General features: G+C 50.7%; 1 protein-coding gene across 1 annotated transcript in view; it reads right to left on the reverse strand.

The window, feature by feature from the left end:
• The window catches only part of ALK (ALK receptor tyrosine kinase), a 594,344-nt gene that overhangs the window by 73,092 nt on the left and 497,054 nt on the right, over positions 1-24,198 (reverse strand). Inside the window, exons 8-9 of the mRNA XM_036262276.1 lie at positions 23,448-23,548; positions 7,119-7,288 (exon numbers count right to left, since the gene is read on the reverse strand). Of these exons, the coding sequence (XP_036118169.1) occupies positions 7,119-7,288; positions 23,448-23,548 (271 nt within the window). The remainder of the gene's footprint in view (positions 1-7,118; positions 7,289-23,447; positions 23,549-24,198) is intronic.

Here is a 24,198-nt window from a genome sequence, read left to right on the forward strand (position 1 = left end):
GCTGCTTCCTCCCTCCCTCTGGGAAGGCGAGGAGGACAAAGCCCAGTTGCTTGCAAAGGGCTTTGAACCTGAGTTTAGTCAGAGCAAGTCACCTCTGTTGGCCAAAAATTGCCCTGGAGTCCAGCACTGTGTCTCTGTTCAAAGGCTGCCCGCCTAAGGAGAGTGAGCCGCTGAGGCCCTCGGCCCTGCCTCTCCGGAGGGGCGAGCTGCCGCCTTCTTCGCCCACTGTGAGGAGGACCCTGGCAGGGCAGGCAGCCTCGCCTGCGGAGGGGCAGCACCCCCTGGGAAAGCAGAGCCTGAGCTCCCCCTCCCCTGTCCCTTCTCCATCTCCGGAGCCTGCGGGCTGCTCTGGAGCGAGGCCCGGAGCATCTGCTGGTAGCCGTGAACGAACATGGACCCAGATGCACGCTCGCCCAGGCCGCAGCCAGTGCCCTCTGCTCTGTGGCGTGGGTCCGTCTGGCGGGAGGAGAACCCCACACTGTCTATGGAGAGGCGCCTGTTTGGAGGTGAGGAGCCCCGACTGTCGCCCTGCTGATCTGGCTTCCTGTCCCTGCCCGCCCCCCGGCCCTCCTGCCCGGGTGCAGTCTTTCCTGTTAGGCTCCTCTATCGGTGCCTTCCCAGGGGCTGGGCCTGCGGCTCGCCTGGGCACCGGTGGGACGGTGGGCGCTGGCTGGGTAAAGAAACACATGATGCCCGGATACTTTCGAGGTTAGCGCCTTTCACACGTGAGCATCTACAGGGTACTTTGTGGGGAAGTGACAGGGGGTGGAGGCAGGACCCCTCAGGAGGAGCCTCTGTATTTGATTCCCTGTAGGTCCTTGACTTCCCCTCTGTGCCCCAGTATCCCCTCCTGCAAATGGGGGATGACGTCTGCCCTAACTACCTAGCGGGGGTGGGGGGGCAGAGTGGGCACCTCACGTTGTGAAGGAGTGAAGCACCGGGGAAGAGAGGTGGCTGCTGGGGACATGGGCCCCAAGGGTGGGGAGGTTCAGGGGCTACTGTGACGTCAGAACACCTGTCCAGCAGGTGCTGGTGTGGGGAGAGGCTGCAGAGTGTGACATCCACTCCTCCTAAGGCATCTCCCCTCCCTGGGGAAGGATTGGGGGGGGGGGGAGGCAAACCAGCTACAAGTGAAAACTGGGGAAGGGGAGGCGGGCAGAAGGTGGAGACCACCTGCCTGCCCCTCTGCCGGCTCCTCCTGGAGCCAATGCAGCACCCAGGGGCCTGGATTTTCCATGTCCATCCTTGTGGACGTGAACTGTGTTCTCTACAAAGGGTGATTTTTTCAGAGTATCACTAAATGTATTTTATTTTCATGCTTCTGTTTGACATGGCTCATTAATATGTTTGCAAATAAAAAAAGTCTATCAGAATCTATGCTCTCGTTTCGGAGTGGAGATAGTTGAAGGTGTTCTAGAATGCTGACCTGATAAGGCCTGTGGGGAGCGGGCCTCTGTGCCCCGGGAGGAAGAGGGGGCACCTTCCTGGGTTGCAGGCTGGGCAGGCTGGCGGGAGCTTGGTGAACTAAGATGATGGGTTTCAGGGGGCAGATGCAGCAGAGGAAAAGTCTAACTCAAAATGGATAAGAGATGTGGCCTAAAATAATCCCAAACCGAAATGTTTTGTTGACAACAGTGGCTGCCGTTTATGAAGTTTTCTACTATCTGCCAAGCGCTGACCACTCATTTCCTCAGGCATGTCCACAGGAAGCAGACTGGCCGCAGGGCTAAGGGAACATTGCTTCACCTCTTTAGACCTCAGATTCCTCTTACGAAGAAGGGGACTGATTATAGCGTCTACAGTCTTAAGGACGAAATGAGATAATTCACGTCGAGTACTTGTATAGTGACCTGCAGGCAGTAAGCTCTCAAACGCTGGCCCTGATGGTCACTATTTAGAAACCTTCTCGCGCATTAGGGGAAAGCTGGGATTCAGTTCACAACAAACTGACTCAAACACTACTTGTTTTAGAGGTGTGTCTAGAGCTGCAGACCAAGGTTCATCGGGAATATCTGGATTTCCATTCCCTGGATTCGGCTATTTCTCTACTCAGGTAAGACTATGTCGTGATGGAGATGCCCCTTAATGCCTTTCTCATCACAGAGAGATCCACACAAAGGAGGGTATTGTTATTGCGAGCACCCCTGTAAAAGGGGATCTGTGGGTGAGAAACAGGACTGGAATAGAAGAACAAGCGTGGCTCATGGAGTCTCTGGTCTAAGCACACGAAGGCATAGCTGCGTCTCAGCTATCCCATTCGAGAGGCGCCTTTGTGAAACACACCACTTGTCGTTTAGGGCAAAAGGTGCAAAGGAAACGGAAACCAAAATGTCTCCAGAGGGGACATTTTTCCTTGTTGGACTCTGTATACAGTGCCCAGCTAAAAGCCTTCATAACTATAACGCAGGGGAGTACAGTCTGCATGCGTGACGGTTATGCACTTTCTACTCGGCTGTGCGACTGCGGCGATTTGCGAGACTTCATTTGATCCACCGTGTTTCCAAATCCACCCTGTAATGAGTTGAACTCAGCATCTGCTTCTGCTTTGCAAACCCGTTAAAGTCTAGACTGGTGTGGGAACACTGTGTTTCACTTAGTAAGATATATGATTATAAAGAGGAAAACTCGGAGCATGTCCCTGCAGGAGACTGACATTTAGAATAAGGAAAGAGAATTTGCCTTTCTTCTGTTTTGAGAAAAGGAAAGAATTAATTCCAGCAGAGAGAATGGCAACTGAATGGGAGGGGAGATGATGATGTGGGGAGAAAATGAAGTCCCCCAGTTCTATGAGGTGGGTGTAAAGCAATGTGGTAGCTTTTAAATACACATCAAGCCACCATTTAAATTGGTGCTGTCCTTCAAAATGACCTTGAGAGCACATCTGTATTCCAGGCATGTTGCCACTGCTCAAACATCTCGGGCACTGCTCTTGGAGATTTTTTTTTTGCCACCCTTTGTAGTATGTGTGTACAGTTAATGTCATTTTATAGTAATGCCAGACTATGACAATATTTCTATCACTTTGCCTGCTTGTAACTGGACAGAAGGAATATCATCCCATGGATCAATGTCTGCCTGTCCTCAGCCTTCATATATCTATGGCAAAGTCTTCGAGTCTTTCAGAAGGACTACTGTGTGGCGGCTGTAATCTGAATATAGCTCTTTGCTCTCAAGTGCTCGGCTCTAGGTCTGCCCACTTGCAAGGACCAGGACACACAGTTACGACCAGCAGCTTTTATGTAGAGAGATTCTGACAGGACAGTGACCAGAGACAAAGAAAGCATAGGCATCAGGCAAGTCTCTGCAGGGAATTCCTTGTCACAACAGTGACAAATGCTGTTTGGGGGAGAGGGTTCACCTGATGGGACACAGATGATGTGTCCATATATAGAACATTTTGCAGTAGTATTTATTATAATGTGATTTTATGTTTTGTTGGACACAGGTCTGAGAAAGGAGGAATGTTAGATGGATTCCAACAAGTGAAATTCTGTTAATTCAGCTAGAATATTTGGAAATATATGCAATTTCCCTTAATTAACTCTGCCAACACATATGTATAAGACATACGATGTGTTAGGAATGGTATTAATGTTCAGGGAACAGTGATATGTAAGAGGTCTGATATCCCCCTTGTTGGTATATATTCAGATGTTGAAAAAACAGAGAGTAAAAGTGACCAGTTATTATCGGGCCACAAGAATATACTGCAGGTTTGCTCTATAGCCTAGGGGCCTAGGAAGGCTTCTTTAAGAACTGAAGGAAGAGTGGTGGTTAGGGAGATGACAGAGACAAGAAGCACATTCCAGGTGTAATGCGGGTACAGCAGCCCGGAAGTGAGAACTTGCATGGCGCTCTGAGCTGAAGAAGTTCAGTGCAGTTACCAGGTCGACTAAGGTGGTATAAAAGCCACGGGAAGCCATGGAAGGATATTTAAAACAGGAAAATGATTAGGTTTACATTTCACATAGGGTATTCAAGCTGCCCCTGTAGATGGGATTGGGTGGGGAGCAAAAGGAAGCAAGGAGACCAGTGGGGAGGGAGGCCCTGCCTTGTAGAGGCGAAAGGATAATGGCGTAGGCTGGTTTCAGTCGTGCCCAGGAGCTGAGCGGCGTCGCGAGTCTGGGAGTGCTTCAGGGCACACCTCTGGGCCCTGGTAAAGTTGCTTCAACAAACCTGCTAATGTGTGGCCGCTGGAACCTGGAGCAGAGGGGATTTGGGACAGCACAGGGAATGGAGTGCTGGCCTCCGCGAGGTCCGGGGTTGAGGAGCTGTCCAGGAGTTGGGTGCTGAGGAGCTGAAGCCAGGACCTGCCTGAGGATGCTTCATGGGGTATAGACAGGTGGTGCGAGGGGCTTACACCTGCCTGGGGTTAGGAGGAAGGGATTTGTTGGTCTTTCTTTGCCTTTTATCTATTTTCTTTTTCTCATTCCCTTATTATATTTCCTTCCTCTACCTTCTCCCTCCTCCCATTTTCATTTTCTAGCAATTTGTTCACTCCTGGAAGAAAGAGGGAAGACTGTGCCTCTTGGTTCTCCTCCATCAGAGACTTTACTCTTACAAGGAGTCTACAGAGCACCGATGACAACAACTTCCTAAGAACCCTCCATCTTAGGGTTGGATGACTGGTTATTAGTGCTAAATTGAATAACCTAGTCTCTTCTGAGACATTAGGTGGGGAGATGATGATGATATTATTATTATTATTATTTATTACTGACTAGGCAGTTCCCCAAGCACTTTCTTTTCCCAAAGCCCCTAAGAGCTACATGCTATTATTGCTCTTTCATTGGACATGGCTTGACTTGAAAGATCAGTGGCTGTGATTTGTGCTATTTATTCAATAAGTTATCTGAGGTTACATAACTCAGAGGTGAGAACAGAGGACATGGATAATAAAGTTCATTGATATCTACTATATATAGATGCTTTTGATAGTCCTTCTATTTAGTCTCATAATAATCCTATGATGTTATCATAATAATCCTATGTTATTACACTCATTTTATAGATATAAACGGTGAGGCTCAGAGAGGTCCAGCACATGGCAGAGGTCACACAATGAATAAGTGGTGAAGCCAGTTTTTAAACTTGGCATTTTCTCATTCTGAAGCCTGTGCCGTTTCATCCACAGTGCTTCTTTCGTTTCATGGGCCAGTCATACCTACAGTCTAGTTGGATTTTAGCACGTGAAAGCCCTGTGCCTCATTCTCCAGTAGTCCTGTTAGCGTCTGGGCTGAGGGTCCCCATATTGCCTCCAGCCCTGGGCTGGGGGTGTCAGGGCAGCTTCCCACATCGAAGCATGTCAGTGCCGTGCAGTCTCCCCGAGAACGAGGGCATTCGTGTATTCTGTAACTGCACACTTATTGGGTCATGAGGCATCATCAGACCAAGCTGGCTTTGTCTGAAGCCCCACTGCAGAGTTTGGTCTCATCAATATTGGAAATGTCAGTCTGGCAAATAGCCCTAAACAGGGAGGAGGGAGGCTGAGAACAAAGTCTCCTTCCAACAAGACCCTAGTGTATGGGAATGAACAGAGTCAACATCTTACTTGCTGCAAATCCCCTGGAGTGACTATGAAAGAGAGAAGACTTGCTGGTGGAGGAGAAAAAAAATCCCTTTGATTCATCTGAATTAATTTAGCACCTCCCAGTAGGGAAGTCTCCGGCATCACCCTCCTGATCTTCACCGCCTGCACACAGTCCCCCGATCCTGAAGGCGTGCCCACACTGACCCTTCTCTCTCTTTAATTAAATTCATTTGTCCTGTGGACACCGAGCCTCAGGATGTCCCCACAGCCATGGAAGGAGTGGGAAGCTGGTGCTCAGCGGACAGGAGCGTCTTCCTCTGATGGCTTGAGTTACCTGCTCTTGAGAACAGCAGACTTTGAAGTTTGGGTGGAAAATTTGAGACCCAAACTTATATTTACAAAGTCGTGTACTGATTGAAATCACCCTCTGCCTCGCCCCGAGCCCTTTGCTGACATTTCTGACGGTGGATCCATCAGGAAGGAAATTGAAATGTATTGCAGGAGTCTAAGGCAGAGGCTGCTGTGGATCGTGGGGTTTGATAGTCTGCCTCTGAAAGACGGCTTTTACCCATCTGGATCCATCCATCTGTCCCCCTTATAGAGATAACCCCAGCCCCCGTTAGGTCTGGGACAGATCAGCACCAACCACCTGGGGTCCAGTGTGATGCCCGAGGGGCACATGAGCAGCTGTGCTGGGCCATCCTTGCTCTAGCCAGCTGTCTTGCTCCAGGCCGCCTGCGGGGGGCAGTCTGGAGCCATCCTGGAGAGACAGGTGGCAGAGAACTCAGTGGCTACTGCTCCACTTCAGAACCACAGGGAAGTAACGGCTTCTAGTCTAACCCTCTTAGTCTAAAGATGAGGAAACTGAGACCCAGAGAAGTTCAAGGTCACAAGTGTCATTGGTGAGAGAATCTGATTAGGAAGGAAGGCCTCTGGTAGAAGCACTGGTCTGTTTACCGAAGAATGTGTCACCGAACTCAGGCACCTGCCTCAGGGACCTGACCCCACCGAGCACTTGACTCCGGCCCACCTGAGCGCCAGTCCTCAGCTTGCTGTGCTCGGCAGGTCCCGTGATTGTTAATTAAGGAATGGTCAAATGGGAAAGTACGGAGAAATCCACTAAGTAAGAGGAAATGCTGTATATGTACAGGGGTGGACCAAGTAGGTTTACAGTTGTTCGTATGGAGAAAGACATGCAGGTTAAATAAATAGTAATACATGATTAAACTCTGCTTCGCATACTCACAACTGTAAACCTACTTTTGCCCACCCCTCTACAAAGCCTGATTATTCTTTGGGAGCAACACAGATGGTTCCGTTTTCCTTCTTCCTACAGATATTGGAGGCAGCCAATCAGGTCAGGCCAGAGATGTGGGCGGCAAATGCTCATTAGTACTGACACCCCTCGGAGAGATGTGGGATTCTCTGTAAGTCTGCAGAAGTGTGTGGGTGTGCACATTTGTGTGTATACAATGTATGTGCACAGCTGGATTGTGTCTTGGTTAGCGAGGATGGGGGGAGGGAAGACATGAGCCCTGTGTTTGGGCGGATGGTGGGGAAGGGAGTGACGGGGATGGGTAGAGCCCACCTGTCAGCCACGTCGAGGAGGGGCAGCACCGTCCACTGCCACAGGCTCAAGCCTTCGTTAGTGGCGACATGCCAGACCAGCCTGCTTTGTTCCTGCCCGGTTTTGTTCTCCACCAGCACCAAGGAGACATTTCCCCGCAAGATGCCACGGATGAGCCAAGACATTCGGAGCTGCAAGGGAGAGAAGAGCCAGAGGACAGGATGTTGAAAGGAAACTTTAGGTCCCCTTTCTGAAACTCTCAACCCTGAAGGCTGTTGCTGGAGACTCAGCCCAGGTCTGCCCGTGAGGGGAGCTGGATGCCTTGCATTGATCTTGCCCACTGCCTCCCAAAGGGCTTTAATTAGGGCTCAAGGGGCTGGGCAGGGGCAACCCAAGGGCAGTCTCGGAACTTTGCTCCGGTTGATATGACCATCCGAAATTTCACAAGATTCTGCCTCTGAGGTGGTATCAAGATCAGTAGGGGCATTAAATGAACTTCCTGAAGAAAATCAAAACATTCTTGTCTGCGGCCCCAGTCTAGTTGGTAACCTTGGGCAAGTAACTTTGTGACTCTGTTTCTTTTAGTGATGTGGGTATCACAGATTTTTATTTCTTCCCCAAACATGCTAATAATCTTATCCAAAGGGTACCATGTCATGCCTTAGCTAACTGAGGACCCTATGACTTGATACCTGTGGCCATTGGTAGGCAAAGGTGAGACAAAAATCTACATACGAAGACCTTTTAATAGGTTGTCTTTCAGAATGAGAGTGCCCGCTTTGCCCAATGGAAGTCGCAGGCATATGTATCCAGTATGTATTTATTAAAGGTTTCTATGACTTTGTTCTCTAGACACATGAAAGGGAAGCGTAACTAATGTTTCTAAGAAAGTTCAAGTACAGTCATGCCCAGAGGCAGTATATACTATGAACACGGTCTCTGGTGTTTGTGTTTAAAGTAATAGGGGTTGTGTGTTTGATAGAAACAATCTATGAACAACACTTAAAAGTCAGGACGACTGTAGCATAGCATTGCCCCCAGTATTCCTGTCCACAGCCTGTAGTAAAAAAATGGCCATTGTAGAAAGCAAAGCCGGTGTGGCTCAGTGGTTGAGCGTCCACCCATGCACCAAGAGGTCACTGGTTTGATTCCTGGTCAGGGCACATGCCAACGTTGTGGGCCCAATCCCCAGTGGGGGGCATGTAGGAGGCGGCCAAAGAATAAAAAGGAAGCAAGGTAAAATATGTCCTATGCAAGCTGGAGTTCTCATCAGCTATGGTGCCCCATTTTCTCTGATTCTCATTGTCTGAAGACATTCTTGGTCAATCACTGGTATTCTGTCTCCCAGTCCCTGAGCTCACGGTTGTTTTGCAGTTTGATCAGAGAAATGACCTACCATGAGGCACTTACACCTGGCATTGGGCTGCCCGAGTGCTGCCCTATTTCCAAGATCCTGAGTCAAGTAGGCCTGGTCTATAATGTTGACCTCTTCACTTTTACCCTCCCCCTTTCCTCAAATGCAGATAGCGAATTCTTGTCTCCAATGAGACCTCCCTGTTAATTTTTTTCTGGCCCCACTTGGCTTTCTTGCGCAATCTGGATGACATGACCAGACATTTTAATCCTGTTCTTGCTAACTGAACCCTCTCGGCCCTCAGTCTGTGCCCTGCTGTGCCCAGCTAGAGGCAATGCTTGCCAATGCTTCCTCTCCTCGCTTCTTGTCCACAGAATATGGCTAATTTGGACTTCTGTGAAATCAGGCTGTTGAACCTCAATGCCATGGATGGTGGGTGGTACTTATTCACCCTCTGTTGGTTTCCACAGTTGATTTCTAAACATACATAGCACAATGGGTGTCTTAAACTCTTTCCCAAACCCTGATGCTGTCCCCTCACGATACTCCATTCCCAATCCATTATTTTGATTTCGACTCTCCTGATAACGCGTAGTATCTCAGGTGTGCTCTTCCTCGTCCCGTCTCTTCTCCAAGTGTGTCTATGTGTCAACATTTTCTCTTCCTTTCCTGCCTTAGAGGAAGGCGTAACCTTCTTTTCTTCTACGTGAAGCCTACTGTTTCATCTTCCTCTAGCCCTTGTTCTCAGTTCTTTCTCCTCCTTTCTCCAGGACCTTCGGAATCTCTCTATCTTCTCGCTCCTCTCTCTACAAATAAAATAACGTTTAACCCCTCCTGGAAAAATATCCATTATTTGATCCTGCTAGCTCCTCTAGCTTGCAACCTCTTTCTGTCCCTCCATCCAGATGTTAACATCTGGATAACTGGGACGTAACTGCTGCTTCTATTTCCTTGTGACCCAGCCCCTCTTTAACTTCGCTCAGCCTGGCTTTATCCTCATTACTCTAACAGAGTAACACTCACATGTCCTTTACGTGGCTCTGAACCCTGTCCACGGCCTCCTGGAATGCCCTTCTCTCGCCACCCTTTCTCCCCACTAACGTCACCTGTGTACCTGTCAGATTTCCATTTGTCATCGCTGTCTGTGATTCTCCACTGTTTCCCACTCCTCGATTACTGTCAAGGCACGCACACTCTATAGTCGAAGCAGAACAGCTTTTTATTCATCGAATGCCTACTCATAGAGGACGTATACTGAGCCAGGTGGCCTCCATTCTAGAATGATCTAAGTGCTCCAGGGTCAGGGAGGTCTGATTCAAAACCAGTTCTTGCCACTTTGCTCATTGTTGAAGCTCAGTCCTCTATTCTCTAGGGTGAGAATAGGTGTCTCTACTCTACAGGGTTATTGTGACAATGAAACGAGATAGTAAATGATGTAACCAAATGCCAACAAGGAATTTTGGATGAAGCGCTGAGGCGTGAGACACTGCACTTCAAAGGAAGTCTGAGAGCACACTGCTACAGAGCTCTCGAGAGGGGTGGTGAAAATGGGCTACGTCATTCCTAATCCCTCATCTGTACGTTGGACATAAAAAGTTAGTGGTTATATTAGGAACGTGCTTTTTGTCTACATACACCTCACTTCACCCTGTGCTGAGAAGGCTTCCTCTTCATCCCAGGTGAAGGGAGTGGTTTCAACGATGCCTCCGGAGCACTGGGAGTTCGCCCTGCAGCCTGGGGTGCGCAGTGGACCAGTGTCTATGAGCTGCTCTGATGGCGGAGCACAGGACAGTGGCAGCTTTGGGGGTGGCCTGCGCTCCCCGAGTTAGCTGGGGCAAGAAAGTGCACGAGGGCTGCACACAGACCCCAGTGAGCCATGCACATGGGAGCCCACGGGAATCATTTGAGACCCTGTCTGACAGGGCTGCCTGGAGGGGTGGACAGCTCAGCAGAAGAAGCCGCAGGGATCTTGAGTGTCTAAGAGCAGAGGGAGAGATCAGTGACCACCTGGGTGGAGACACACAGGTCCCAGTCACGGTGAAAGATTCCCAGCCATAGTGGAGAGAGTGAGGACAAAGGCAGACAGATCTCCAAAGAGAGCACCAAAGTGCCCCGTGAGGAACAGTCAACTTTACACATTTGCCATGCCCAGAGAACACCGATGCCAGATGCACTGACCACGACAGTCCCAGTCAATAAGAACTCCCGCCCTCCCAACCCCTCTTCCTCCCTGTGCTTAACACCTTGAAATGTCCGAAGCTAGCAGGGCACAGAGAGGAGGGAGCTGGGGAGGAGAGCGACCAGTGAGCGCTCTGATTTCAGGCTTTTCCTCTGCAACAAGGGTAGTGGGGGTAGGGAGGGGAGGGAAAGAAGCCCTGACTTGAAAGAAAGACAGACATTTCGACCAGATGAGCACTGTGATTTCTAAATAAGCTGGTGTTTCATGTTCTGAAGTGAAGACCTGTCTGTACCATCCAGTGGTCTAGACACAATGAGTGTTGGTTCCTAGACACCCCCCCACGTCAGCTTTGTACCTACCTTACCTTTTTTTGCTTCTTGGTTTTGATTCTTCCATTTCTACTACCTGTTCTTTCTTTCTCTTTACTTCAAACAGATTAAACCTACTTTCTTTTCAGGCAGCCTTTTACTATCATCTATCTCAGAAATTATCTCTGCCTCCTCTGACATCTTCTAACTCAGGCTCCTGGTACCATCACGGGGCTTGGTTCTGCTGCCTGGTCTTCCCTCGGTACCCTCCACCCCCCTTGGACGACAAGTTCCTTCAAGGCAGGGACTGTCTTATTCATCTTGGATTCACAGCAGGTGTGAAGTAGGGCACAGGGTAGGAGCTGTCAATGCCGGAATGCATGTCCGTGTATATATTTATACAAAGACTCCCCTGTCTATTCCAGGCCCGCCTCTCAGAGACAGAGACTAGCTTTCTATCCTGTGCAGCTCCATAGCACTGTTCTGCATTTGAGGGGCCAGGCTCCAGGAAAGGGGAGAGAATCCACCGACTTCTCAGCCAACTGGCAGTCATCAAAATGGCCCGGTTCTCACTGCACTTAGGAAACTTTTGGTGTCAAGCAGAGTCTGTGGGTGCCATGAGCATTCTGGTGAGCTGTAGCCCTGTCATATCAGCACTGGGGACACTGACCAGCTGACTGCTGAGCTTTCTCCCTCTGGTGCTAAGAATGGCATCCTTAGCTTTTGAGGAGGTTGGCCAGGCTCCTTCTTGGTATCAGTCCTTGAGAGACATGATCGTGCATTCGTTCCACAAAGATTTACTGTAGAGCTATTCTGCATAGCACACTGTGCGGGTCTTCTCCTGCCTCACGTTGCTTGTCTTTCAGCCAGGACATCTGAATTTAAATGAGTAATTGCCATTGTGCCCAGTGTAGCAAAGGAGAAGTAATAAAAGCCACTTGACAGTGAAGACATGAGAGTCATAATACAGTCAGGACTCGGGGCAAGGCAGCCACGTGCCGACTGTCCAGTGCTGTGGATAAATGGGGACATTAAAACCTGGGCTTTCCTTTCATCTTATATACCATCACCTCTGTTCATAGCAGAAAACATATCTACCACCCAGCTCCAGACAAAGAACGCACTGTTTGAGACTCAGCAAGTCTAGCCCTAGAAACAGGGAAGATCTGGAACAAGACTGCACACTGGCAGCCAGTGAGTGGCCAGCAAAGTTTGTTTTTTTGGTCTTTTTGTTTTCTTTCTTTTCTTTCAACCAGAGTGTGCGGTAAGGCGATGCCTCCAGGCAGGGGTTATTCTTCCTCAAGACTACAAGCATTCTGGCGTGTGGCCTACTTCTTCCCCGTGGTCGTCCCTAGTCCTCCCAGACTCTGCCATTAGACTCCGTCAGTACTTTGTTACTCAGGGTGTGGTCTTCAGGCTGGTATGGTTGGTGCTAGCTGGGAGCTCATTAGAGATGCAGGATCTCTAGCCTGATCCCAGACCTACGACATAGGAATCTGCAGAGAAGCACAGAGCTAGGCAGGGTCCTGCCCCGTGCCCCTGACTCAGCCCACTTCCTTTCGGACTGCACGGTGAGCAACTCTCCTCGTCTCAACACCGTCCCCTGGTGGCCTGTCCAACCGGCTTCATTTTCTTATCTGTTGACCATGGGACTATTTGAAGTTTGGGCTCCAAGGCTAAAGTGAATTAAGTGTGACTTTAAGCTAAACCACTCACTCTTTCTGAGCTTTTTTTTTGTTTATGGACAAGTTTGTAATGATAACTTTACCTCCCCTGCCTGTGCTAAAAGGTGGTCAGACAGAAGGCTCAAGGGAAAGAATGTGGGAGCAGAGCTCACATGTTGCATGAAAGGGTTAAACCGGTGATTTTCGCCCTCCGACTCACCGGGGCGGGGCGTGGTCAGGACAGTCCCCGTCTGTCCGGCTGTCCGGCCGCCCCTGCGGTTTAACTGGCCTGGGGCAGGGCCTGGGCATCGCAGCTTTCAGGTCTCTCCTGACACTAAAGTGCAGCCTCAGCTGAGACCCTGGGGAGACAGGGCCACGCAGGGCAGGGAGCAGCTCCTCTGCGAGGGGTCCGTTTTCATCTTGGACTTTGAGTAAGAGGCAATTCTTAATAACTGAAGAAATGGCTTAAAAGGTGCTCCCCACTGCCACGGTGCAGGGGGGAGGACACGGCCCTCATCAGACGGCCTGTGCGCTGCCACAGCCCCCGGGCAGAGTGAGGACAGCCTGAGAGTGAGGTCCTGGGCTGGGGCGGGCAGGGGGACCGAGAGTGCAAACGGGACCAGAATAGCCTCTTGGACTACGGTGGATGGTTCTCTCCAATTTCTTAAATAGAAGAACTGAAGGACTGCTGTCAAGTCTTACTGAACAGCCCTTATTGATTCCTTGTATCGAGATGAACAGAGCAGCTGTCTGTGGTTCCCAGAGCGGATCACTGACTTGAGCCCCTCTCCAGACTTCCGTTTTCCTGGGTTAAAGAACCCCTTGGAGATCATCATGTGCAGGTACCCAAGCCAGGCAGACCTGCTTGATCTTGAGGGTCACGGTTCAGGTGCCCTGAGTGGGCAGAAACACTCTTGGAATTTGATCTTAATGAGAACAGTTTCTATCTGGGTGGCCTGGAGGGTAGAGGAACGGACTGCACGGGCCGCCAGGCAGTGTGCATCTCTGTCTCACCCTGCACTCACGACGAGCAGAGGTATCGTCACACCCTCTCCTGTAGGCATGGTCACACCCACGTTCAGACGTGGACTCTGAAGCCTCGGGAGGCTGAGCCACCCACAGTCACTCAGACCCTGCTGAGACCTGGACCCCACCTGGGCTCTGTGCTCTTTCCACCGTATCTGTCACGCTGCATACATGGGACACACTGTGGCAACATGCACCTGCCTCTTCTGGGGTCTTGTGAAGGTTTTCTAGGTCCTTGCTGCTCAAAGTGTGGCCTGCGGACCAGCAGAGCTGCAGAACGTGGGGACTTATCAGAGATGCGGGGTCTCAGGCCCCATCTGCTGAAGCAGAATTTATACTTTAACAAGCTCTTCTCCCAGAAATACCTCCTAATGGGGAACTAGGGAGCCAATGGCTTTTAAACTATTTATAACCATTGTCTCTGCCAAACAATGACTAGTCATCTATGTGTATGTGCATGTGTGTGTGTGTATATATATATATAGAAAACAAGAGTATTCACACAAATATGGGAAATCTTATACAAATCCTAAGTAATAGTTATGAGAAACGACACTCATCGGGGCCTGTAACAATAACATTTTTATCCTCCACGCCCTAATAGATATAGGTTATAAATGGCAGCTTTCCACTAATCAACTCCTTTATATGCAGATGGCACAGGAGACACGTGAAGAGACAAGGCCAGGAGCAGCCCCCAGCAATTACCTCTGGCTCCAGCCAGCCTTTCCCGGGGCCCTCTTCCTTCCCTCTCGGTGGGGCCTGCTAGACTTTCCAATTACGTGCTACCGGTGTTTGCCGTTTTATTAATTAAAGTTCTGTATGTAAAGCAGAAGCTGCACCGTGGCGAGGCCTAATGCGATTATTCTGTCCTGGCCCCTGCCTCCTCCAGAGGTAATTACGGCAATTTTATGTCGAGAACATGCCCCACGCTCGCCACGCATGCTCCGTGGTAACTTCACAACAGTCTCTGCAGCCCATAAAACACGTCAGCGTGCAACTTAGGCTGAAGTGGGATGAAAGAGAATGAAGGTATCACATAATATTTATTCTCCACGGGGCGCCCCCAGCGTAGGAAATGCTCCGAGGAGGAAGGCACCGGCCTTTGAAGTTCTGCAGGGGGGCCCGGTTCCTGCAGTGGGCACAACACCAAGGATGGACGCTCGGTGTGTATTCCATGCCAGCAAAATGGATCGTTTCTTACCAAGAGCGATGTTCCAAGAGGTGCTTGCTCGAGGGGGTTGGTGGGTGTTTCTCAGGTACTCCCTACACCCAATCACTGCCTTCTGGCCAGGATTGGGGTTGTCATCAGGGACATCCAAGGTCTGAATGGGGGTTAAGAATCCTTCCCAACCTAAGATACCACAGGTCAATGATTCTGGGTGTGACCTTGTCATTTTAAACATTCTTTGCCTTCAACATGGCCCCTTACTAACTTCACTGCGAGTATCGACTCCCCGCCAAACCCAGTGTATTTGTGCACCACCTCCTAATTCACCTGGAAAAACAAACACCAACTCGCTAGCTATTAATAGCCTAATGAAAAATCAACCCAACCCAGCAAGCCGCAGGCCAGAGGCAGATTTTTGATAACAAGCAAATCAAATATGCTGGCAAGTACTTGCAATTATAGAGGCTTAGGGAAGGCTGGATTCCTGGCCAGGTAGGAGATTAAACGATGGAGATCCTTTCTGAAAACAGCATCCCATGTCTCCTTCTCCCTGGGCATCATGTCCCAGCCAGAGAACACCCAGCCGGGGACGTCCACGTGTCCCCTTTGTAAAAACACAGGAAGAAACATGAAGGCTTTGTCTAAAAATAATAATCGTGGGATCCCTGGCTCGTGTGGTTATGGAGTTACAGGGTTTTTTTTTTTTTTTCCTTTTTGGTCTTTTTGAAATTTTTTATAATGAGCATCTATGACTTTTGACAACCAGAACAAAAACAATACAATAAATTCAGGGCTCACAGCTATTAAAAGCATGTTTATGAAGAATCATATCGATATAAAAATATAATATTAAGAGAGAAGACACAAAATGCTTACGTGGTGTGATACTAAATATATAAACCCTTCTCCACCACTCTGCCCAGCTCTGCCTTCATCTCCGCGAGGAAATGTGCCAATGTGGTGACGGAGGCTATCTTTGGGGAGTAAGGCTGTGGGTAATTTCAATTTTCTTCTTCATTCTTTCCTGTATTTTCCTAATGTTCTATAATAAACATAGAGCACTTCTGTAATCAGAGAAAACAATAAACACTATATTAAAAAAAGCAGCGAGGGAGGGTTGCGACGTTGGAAGGGGGGGAAGAGAGGGCCGTCTTCCTGCCACATCAGCGCGCTGGGCTTTCTCCCCTGAACCGTGGGCTTTCGGGGAAGACCAAGGGAAGTGGGGAGCCTCTGGGGAGTGGCGTGGGGTCATGCTGAGGACAGAGCAGGGGCTTTGGAAGCAGAAGAGTAGTCCTGTCTTTATACATGATGCAGTATCTCAGGGCCTCAGCTTTCATCTGTAAAATGGGGCCAGTCATACTCTCCTTACAGACCTATTGGGAGAGAGACTCTAAGACGATGTGAGCTCAGTGGCCAGCTTAGCAGATACTTCTGCTCCGTGTTAGTTCCTCTCTCCTGCATTGGGATAAGAGGCAGGGAACCCCACGTTAGAGATGAACAGCTCACCGAAAATAATAGGGCAGGGCGAGGGACACTGCAGTAAACATTTCAGTCCAGTGCTCTCTCTCCCAGGTTCACCTGAGAAGTACCTCATGCGAAGAACAAGATGACCTTTTCCTTTGTGTTCAATTGTAACAGTGTGACCTTGGACTAATGGCTTCCTCTGTGCCGCAGTTCCTCTGTGTGGTGGGGACGAGGCTGTGAAATAGCTTCGCCGCCCTCCGGCTGGGGCCCGGGGTCGGCTCGACGTGAGGAAAGGCCTACGGATTTCACAGCCACCGGAAGGAGAGGGCTCCAGGCCACGCGTGTCTGCAGGGGCACGGACACCAGGTGTGCTTCTCCTTTGACAGTTGGGAGAGTCTGTTCTTTCCTACAGGGTCTTTCCGTTTCTGGGCCACCTCAGTATGTTGTCACAGTCACTGGTGGGAGCCACGAGGGTCCGTGTTAACATGCGGCTTTTAAGGGGATCCAAACCCTTGCCACGTGCCCGGAGGATTTTATTCGCACCCTGCACCTTGGCAGTGATTCTTCACTCGTCTCATGTCACCGCTGAGCTATTAATTCTGAATGGCCCCAAGGTTTTAGATTAATTAGGTCCCACGGCAATGACAATGGCTGTCGATTACTTTAGCCCAAGAGCACGTGTCCTGGCAGCATCAACCACGTCACAGTGAGAGGTGACAGAATGCTAGCAGCTCCCCAGTTCCAGGTACCGAGGTGAGACTCAGACCTCTCAGTGGGTCACGCTTGCGGGTCCCCCAGAACCAATGAGAAGTCTCCTTGTTAGCTCTTATCCTGGGCCAGGGTCATGCTTGCAACTGAGAGGCTGCCCAATTAATTAATTAAAATTAATTACTGGTTAAATGAATTCACTGGGCACGTCCTCCTGGTGCTAATGGTAGGCCCCGTGCCAACGAGGGCTCCCGACCTGCCTGCACGCTGCTAGCTGACCCGGAGGAGAAATGAGCGCACACAATGTCTGCCTTTATGTCCGCAGTCACTTCTTCACGCCTGTGCAAATTAAGAAGAGGGATGATGATAATGATGAGCACTGCCATTCATAAAGTATGGTAGAGATGGCAGTTTTCGCATTTGCATTTGATCCTTGCAAGTAAAATGAGATTTTCATCCCCTGCTAGAGGAAGTGACTAGCTTGCGGTCTTAATGGCTCGTAGGTGGCAGAGACGGGATTCAAACTCAGGTGACCTAGGTCAAGTTCTGTGACCTAAGAGTGTGTGCAGATTTGGCTTTGGAGTTGGACAAACCTGGTTTCAATCCTGGCCCTGCCTCTGACTAGCAAGGTGACCTTGGACAAGTCATTTAAGCTCTAAGCCACAGGTTCTGCGTCAGTAAATGAGGGTAACACGCTCTCACAGGTCTGTTTGGCGATGAGATAAAGCAAGTAAAGTGCTTAGCACAGCGCCAGTCACATAATAAAGGACTGAGAGTTTAAAATGCTCCCTAAATTGGCTTGGCAGTTATGAAGGGTCCCTTCCCTCAGCCCCCTGACTAAAGGAAGGAATCTTTCTCCTAGTGGTCACAGAGTTAGGGTGTTTGAGGGCTCTGGTTAAGAATTTGGGGTTGCTTTTTAATGTAATGTAGCTGAGTGATCCATAAGTAACCTGGAGATCAAGACCTATCCTATTGAAAACAAGTATTCTTAACTTTGTGCTGAATAAATACTCCGAAGAGATCCCAGATTCCCGCGGTCTGTCTCCGGCATGGCTGGCCACATAGTGGGTTTGAAATGAGCACTTGCTGGTTCATTGCCTGACTGAGGACCCTCTGTGCCCTTCCTTCCTCACCCTCCCGCCAGGTGTCTGTGTGCCATCCGAGCCAGCCGCCTCCGTGCTGCCTGCCTGGTCCAGTCCCTGCGGCTGCCCACACTTCCCGTCCTGAGGATGCTGCCCCCCGATTCCCCAGAGAAAGCCTCTGAGCAGCTGCCTTTGCGGTCGGGGGCCAGGGCTGGAGTCCTGGCTTCTGCGTGCCCGAGCTTGTGACCTTGGGGCATCTCCTGGCCCCCAGAGGCTGTCCTTCCTCAGTAGACTGGGGAAGATTTCAGTCACCTCCCAGGGTGTCTGGGGGGTGGACAGTCTCTACAGTCTTTGATGTATGTACAGGACATTCTTATAGCAGTGATGTATTACAGGTGTATGAGATGGTGGTTATTAGATTCTGCAAGTGACGCCCCAGATCTCCTACTCATCCAGTGGGACTTTGGAAAAACCATTTAGAAAATGCCTCAGGAACCACTGCCGGCCTCTGCCCCCTTCCCCTCTGATGCCAAGAGGCACATCCTCAGGCCCAAGGCTCTCTGAGATGACCGTCTCCCTCCCTGAGGGTGTGAGTTGTTGTCAGAGCTAAGGCCCTTCTGAAGCTTCATACCCATCATCAGGTCAGGGTGGCTCATGGGTGGGGGGCAGTCAAACACACTGTCTATGGGCAGTGGTGATAGGGGCAGGGGGTGGAGTGAGGTCTCACAAGGTGGGAGGCTTTGGGCTTCAGGGAAAGGCAGCAGGGGCTGGAGCTCCTCCTCTGGGCTTTGGAGACTGGGGGTGCTGACGTTCTGCTCGCTGACTTCAGTCCAGGCTTCCTCTCCTTTCTCTGTTGTGCCCTCATTTACAGCTGCTGTCCCATTTGTGAGAGGTCTCCCGGGAAAGGGGAGAGGCCGTGTGTCTTAAGGGCACAGCTGCACAGCTGGCCAGCTGTGCACCATTGCAGGCGGGCTGCCCCCAGAGGGGCCCCTTCCCAGTGGGCTTTGAGCAGGGCTTGCCAGATGGCAGAGGGCCAGGCCAGATGCCAGCCTCCTCTCACATCTCTCTGCGCCACATTTGCTGGGTTTGAGCACACTGAGGGGAGGCCTCCTTCCTGCAGGCCATAGTCCAGCCGCCATGGAGGAGCCCACGGGTCACCTTCTGCCCGGAGTGGCTAATCACAGCTGACCCTTTTATCATTACAGGGCTGATGTCAGGGGCAGAAAGGAGGCTGGGCCATGTTCCAGGAGTTCAGAGTGTGTGTGTGTGTGTGTGTGTGTGTGTGTGTGTGTGTGGTCTAGTGTACTCACGTGTGTAGGGAGAGGACAGGGTGACAGTCGCTCTGGTAAGGTCAGATGACCGGCCGCTGAGAACTGACTTGCCCAAGGGTCTCACCCCACACGCGCCGGGTCCCTTTCATTCCTGCAGCTCGTAGGCGCCCATGTCTTGGAGGGGGAAGGGATGAGAGAAGCCCCATTCCCACCCCCAGGCCTTGTTCGGTCCTGAGCACAAGGTTTAAAGTATTCCAGTCACAGGCAGGCTATTCAAATAAAATAGAATCTCAAACCCCACGGGGCTTGTTGAGACATTCAGGCTTCCAGGGTGTGTGGAAGGCAGGGGCGGGGAGGAGACGGCCCCTGCCCCTCCCGGGCTCCTGATCGGCTGCAGCTGGGAGGCCGGCCACGTGGACGGGGTGCGTCTCCCGCCCAGGCGATGCCAGCAGGTCTGACAGCCACACATAAAAGCCACCGCAAGGCCTCCCTCCCCGGCGGCAGCTTTAATTATTTGAACTGGAGTTCAGCAAAATAAAAATAAAATAAAATCTGAATATATTGCAAGTGACTCCCCAGTTTCCCACAGAGAATAGCTGGTGGGAAACAGGGTGAGGGGCAAAAAACCCACAAAGCTCTCTTGTTTGTGGCTGGGCCAGGCAGTCGTCTTTAAATATTCATGTCCCATATGCAACTGCGCAGAGCGATGGGGAGGCAGCTGCGGGCTGCGGGCGGCTGCGGGAGGAGGCCAGAGCCGGAATGCGTCTGCAATGCCCTGGAAGCCGGCTGGCACAAAGGCACACCTGGCTGCCTGCATCATCGGTGCGCAGCTGACCTGGTTCCCTGTGGGCTCTGTCGGGTCTCTCCCAGGCCTTCCGACTCCACTGCCTCTGTCCCCTACCTTGTCATTTCTAATTGTTTCTCTGACTCATCCTTCTAAAAGGCAAATTACACGGCACAATTTGGGGCCACAGGTACTGGAGGAAAACTCTCAGCATGGGCTCAGACTAGATTTTGGTCATGATTGGCAAGAACACCTTGGCCAACCACTCTGAAGTTTCAGTCTGCATCCACATTGGAGGTGGGGTTTGAGAACGCAGTTTCTGGGCTCTGTCCAGGGACACCATTCAGGAGGCCCAGGGTGGGGTCCAAGCACTTGTTATATTTTACAAGTGACTGCAACTGGAGAAACATGTATCTAGATTTTCATGGAAATGCATTGACGGTGACATGGGTTCCCCTGTGGACTTCATGGATGATTTTGGGGTTCCTTGAGAAAGCATGTTGGGGTATTCTGCAAGTACTTCCACTCCCTGGAGGTCCCATGGACCAGGACTGGTCTGGGCTTGGAGGAGACCCTCAGTGGGGCCTGAAGGCCCCGAGCGAACCTCACACAGTCACACACAGCAATGCAGTATTTGCTTCCCTGCCACCGATGGTCAGCCAACCAGGAGAAGAAAGTCAACTTCCCTCCTCTGCATTTTGGATTCGGATAAAATGAATGGCAAAGCTTATAGCCCTGGCAATGCATATTTCTATTTTGGTTATTTATTTTTCTGATGAAAACTCTCCCCCCAACATCGGGAATTCCAAGACCCATCAGCACTGATGGCCTGGATGGAACAGCTGTGAGCTGTGGGTGGAGCGGACACTGCGGGCCCTTCATCACTCCTGCTGAGCCAAGTTCTGGAAAAGGGCGGGAAACAGCCCAGAGCAAATGTGGCTGGAGGAAAAAGAAAATAGGCCAGAAAAACAAAACACCTATTTAAGCTATTGATCAACCCAAAGGTTATTAGAGAAATGATGAAGTGTTAGAAAAATACCATTTTTCCCTTGACATTTCTCTTTCTAAAATCGAGCTCTATTAAAGAGTACATTTAAAGCTCAATGCTTTTAAGGATCCCCTCCCCTCCCAGGGGGGCCAACCATCTCTCCTCATTCAGATTTTGTTCAAGAAGCTTTCCTTTCCAGGACCCTGCTCCGAGGCCCCAGAGAGATGTCAGCGGTGACGTGTGATTTCACCATCTGCATCGGAAAGCGTGGTTTCTCAAACACAAGCTCATGTAATGAATCTATTTATTTGTGCCCCGGCTTCTTCCAGAAAGGCTTTACGGTAGCTCACAGAGAGACAGAGAAAACCTGGCCAGATACCGCAGGCTAGAAAAGGATGAGAGAGATGGGCGGATGTCGAGTTATAAAGACGAACCAAGGCTGAGGCCGCTACAAACAACACACCATGCACCCCTGTCCGCTCACGAAGAGGGAAGCCACAGATTTAATTTGACCATTCTTCTGATTAAAAAAAAAAAATCATCGATATATCTTTTCCATTCTCATTTCTTTTATGTCTGGGGATTTTATTTCACAAAGAGCCTGGAAGGCCTACGCTGGCCTGTGCCCCTCGGCAGGGCAGCTGCCGGGCAGGACCGCAGCTCCCTGGGGTGTCCACCGAGCAGAGGGGCAGTGAATGTCATCAGTTTCACCATGTCCACAGCTTGAAGGGAAACAACTTGCTCAGAGGGCAAACAGCGATTCCTGAAACAAGCCAGCAAGGAGTTGCTCCTGCAGATTTCTAGAAGGAGAGGACTGGCCAAGCCTGCACCAGGCACCAGCTCTCTACTCTGTGCAAGGCGCTGGTGTGGTGCCTGGAGGGGCAGAGGCACGGGCATGGCCAGGTATCCCGGGGCCGAGGGGCCGAGTTTCAGCTCAGGTCCACTTTCTCCTCCCGCATTCTCGTGCGTGTGTTTATACAGACACCGCACACCGCTGGCCAACTCCCGTAGTGCTTATTTGTGCCCACTGATGCGATGAGCCCTTCACACTCATTAGCCTATTTAATTCTCCCCTCCCTGGGGTTGGCGCTCTTACTGTCCCCACCGTCCAGAGGAGAACACGGAGGCCCCGAGAGGTTATTAATTGCCCAAACAAATTGTACAGCCAGTAAGGGTGAAACCTGGCTTAGACTCAGTTAGTTGATTCCAGAGTCCATGAGCTTACTCACTGGGTCGTGTTGGGGTCAAAGCACATTTCCTGGTCCCTAAAGAATAGGACCTTATGCTAAGAAACATGGCACCCCCCCCCCATCCTCACCTTAAAAAGGTGACAGCCACAGGGACTGTGTGGGTAAGTGACTCTGGAGGTACCTCACTGGGTGCCATCCATGTCTTACCAAAATTTATGTAAATCAAGGTTTTGATGCTCTATATAATTTCAAGTGTATAACAAGACATTGATATTTTTAAAAATATTTTTAAATTGATTTTTTAGAGAGAGAGAGAGAAGAAGAGAAAGAGAGAGATAGAAGCAACAATGTGAGAAACATCAATTGGCTGCTTCCTGCACACCCCCTACTGGGAATTGAGCCTGCAACCCGGGCATGTGCCCTGACCGGGAATTGAACCAGGACCTCTCAGTCCATGGGATGACACTCAATCCACTGAGCCACACCAGCTGGGCAGAGATTGCAATTTTTAAAAAGGATTTTGTAGGAAAGTTTTTGCAAACCACTGCTACCCTCCCCTGTAATGCCTAGGAAGTATTTTCTGATTTGCTTAAATCAGTGTCCTGCTGCAAATGGTTCAGTGCCGCTGAGTATGGATGCTGCTGAGCATGGGTGCCGCTGAGTGTGCATGTCACTGAGTGTGCATGCTGAGTGTGTGTGCCGCTGAGTATGGATGCCGCTGAGCGTGCGTGCCGCTGAGTGTGCATGCTGAGTGTGTGTGCCGCTGAGTATGGATGCCGCTGAGTGTGCGTGCCGCTGAGTGTGCATGCTGCTGAGTATGGGTGCCGCTGAGTGTGCATGTCACTGAGTGTGCATGCTGAGTGTGTGTGCCGCTGAGTATGGATGCCGCTGAGCGTGCGTGCCGCTGAGTGTGCATGCCGCTGAGTGTGCATGCTGAGTGTGTGTGCCGCTGAGTATGGATGCCGCTGAGTGTGCGTGCCGCTGAGTGTGCATGCTGCTGAGTATGGGTGCCGCTGAGCGTGTGTGCCGCTGAGTATGGGTGTTTAAGGTAAAATCTCTGCAGATGGGACTTGACTATGTCGTGGGTACTCTCTGCCTAGAAGATGGGGTCACCTGGAAGTGTGTGTGGGGGAGTCAGGAACTGAAGGAACACAGACTTGCCTCGCACGGAGAGTTCTTCAGCGGCGCGGGAAACGCCGTGCTGGTCACGGTAGCACTGTCAGAGGTGGGGGCCTCGGTGGTGTTGAGCAACAGGGCATGGCCTGGGCAGAGAGGAAAAGAGTCAGAGGTGCACCCTCGTCATGCACAGAGGGCCCGGGGTGCAGTTAACAAGTGCAGGGTTAATGGGAAAAACTTCTCCAGCCTCAGAACACCTTTGAGGACGTGGCTTTCTGCTGTCACCAATGGATAAGACAGACTACTTGTCACTGTCGCCAAAACTGGGCTATACAAAGGTCTCATTCTGAAGGGCCTGTGATGTCCTAGCATATACCTGAGCTACTGCCTCCCTGATCTGTCCAGGCCACCAGCTCGAGCCCAGAGGCCAGGAGCAGCAGGAAGCACAAGGAACCCCTGCGCCCCATTCCCACGCTGCCCATTCCCAGTCACGCCAGTTCCTTCCCCAACAATGGTCTCTGTGACCTTGACTCCCTACCCCCCCTTCTGGAGCCCGATCATCCTGTGCCACGGCCATGACCAGGAAGACTGATTTCGTGTGTTTCTAAGCACTAACCTGCCTGAAAACCTGGGAGAATATGAGCTCCAACCCCACGTGCTGGTGGGAGCAGCATCTGCAAAGGACCAGGACTGCAGGGCACTTTGTTGGTGGTCAGTGCTATGGAGACAGGGGCCAGGGGGAGCCCACAACTTTGTAGGCACCCCACAGAACAGCAAGCAGGACTTCAGTCCTTCC

This window comes from Molossus molossus, unplaced genomic scaffold (genome assembly GCF_014108415.1).
Source record: "Molossus molossus isolate mMolMol1 unplaced genomic scaffold, mMolMol1.p scaffold_m16_p_15, whole genome shotgun sequence".
Taxonomy (NCBI): Eukaryota; Metazoa; Chordata; class Mammalia; order Chiroptera; family Molossidae; genus Molossus; species Molossus molossus.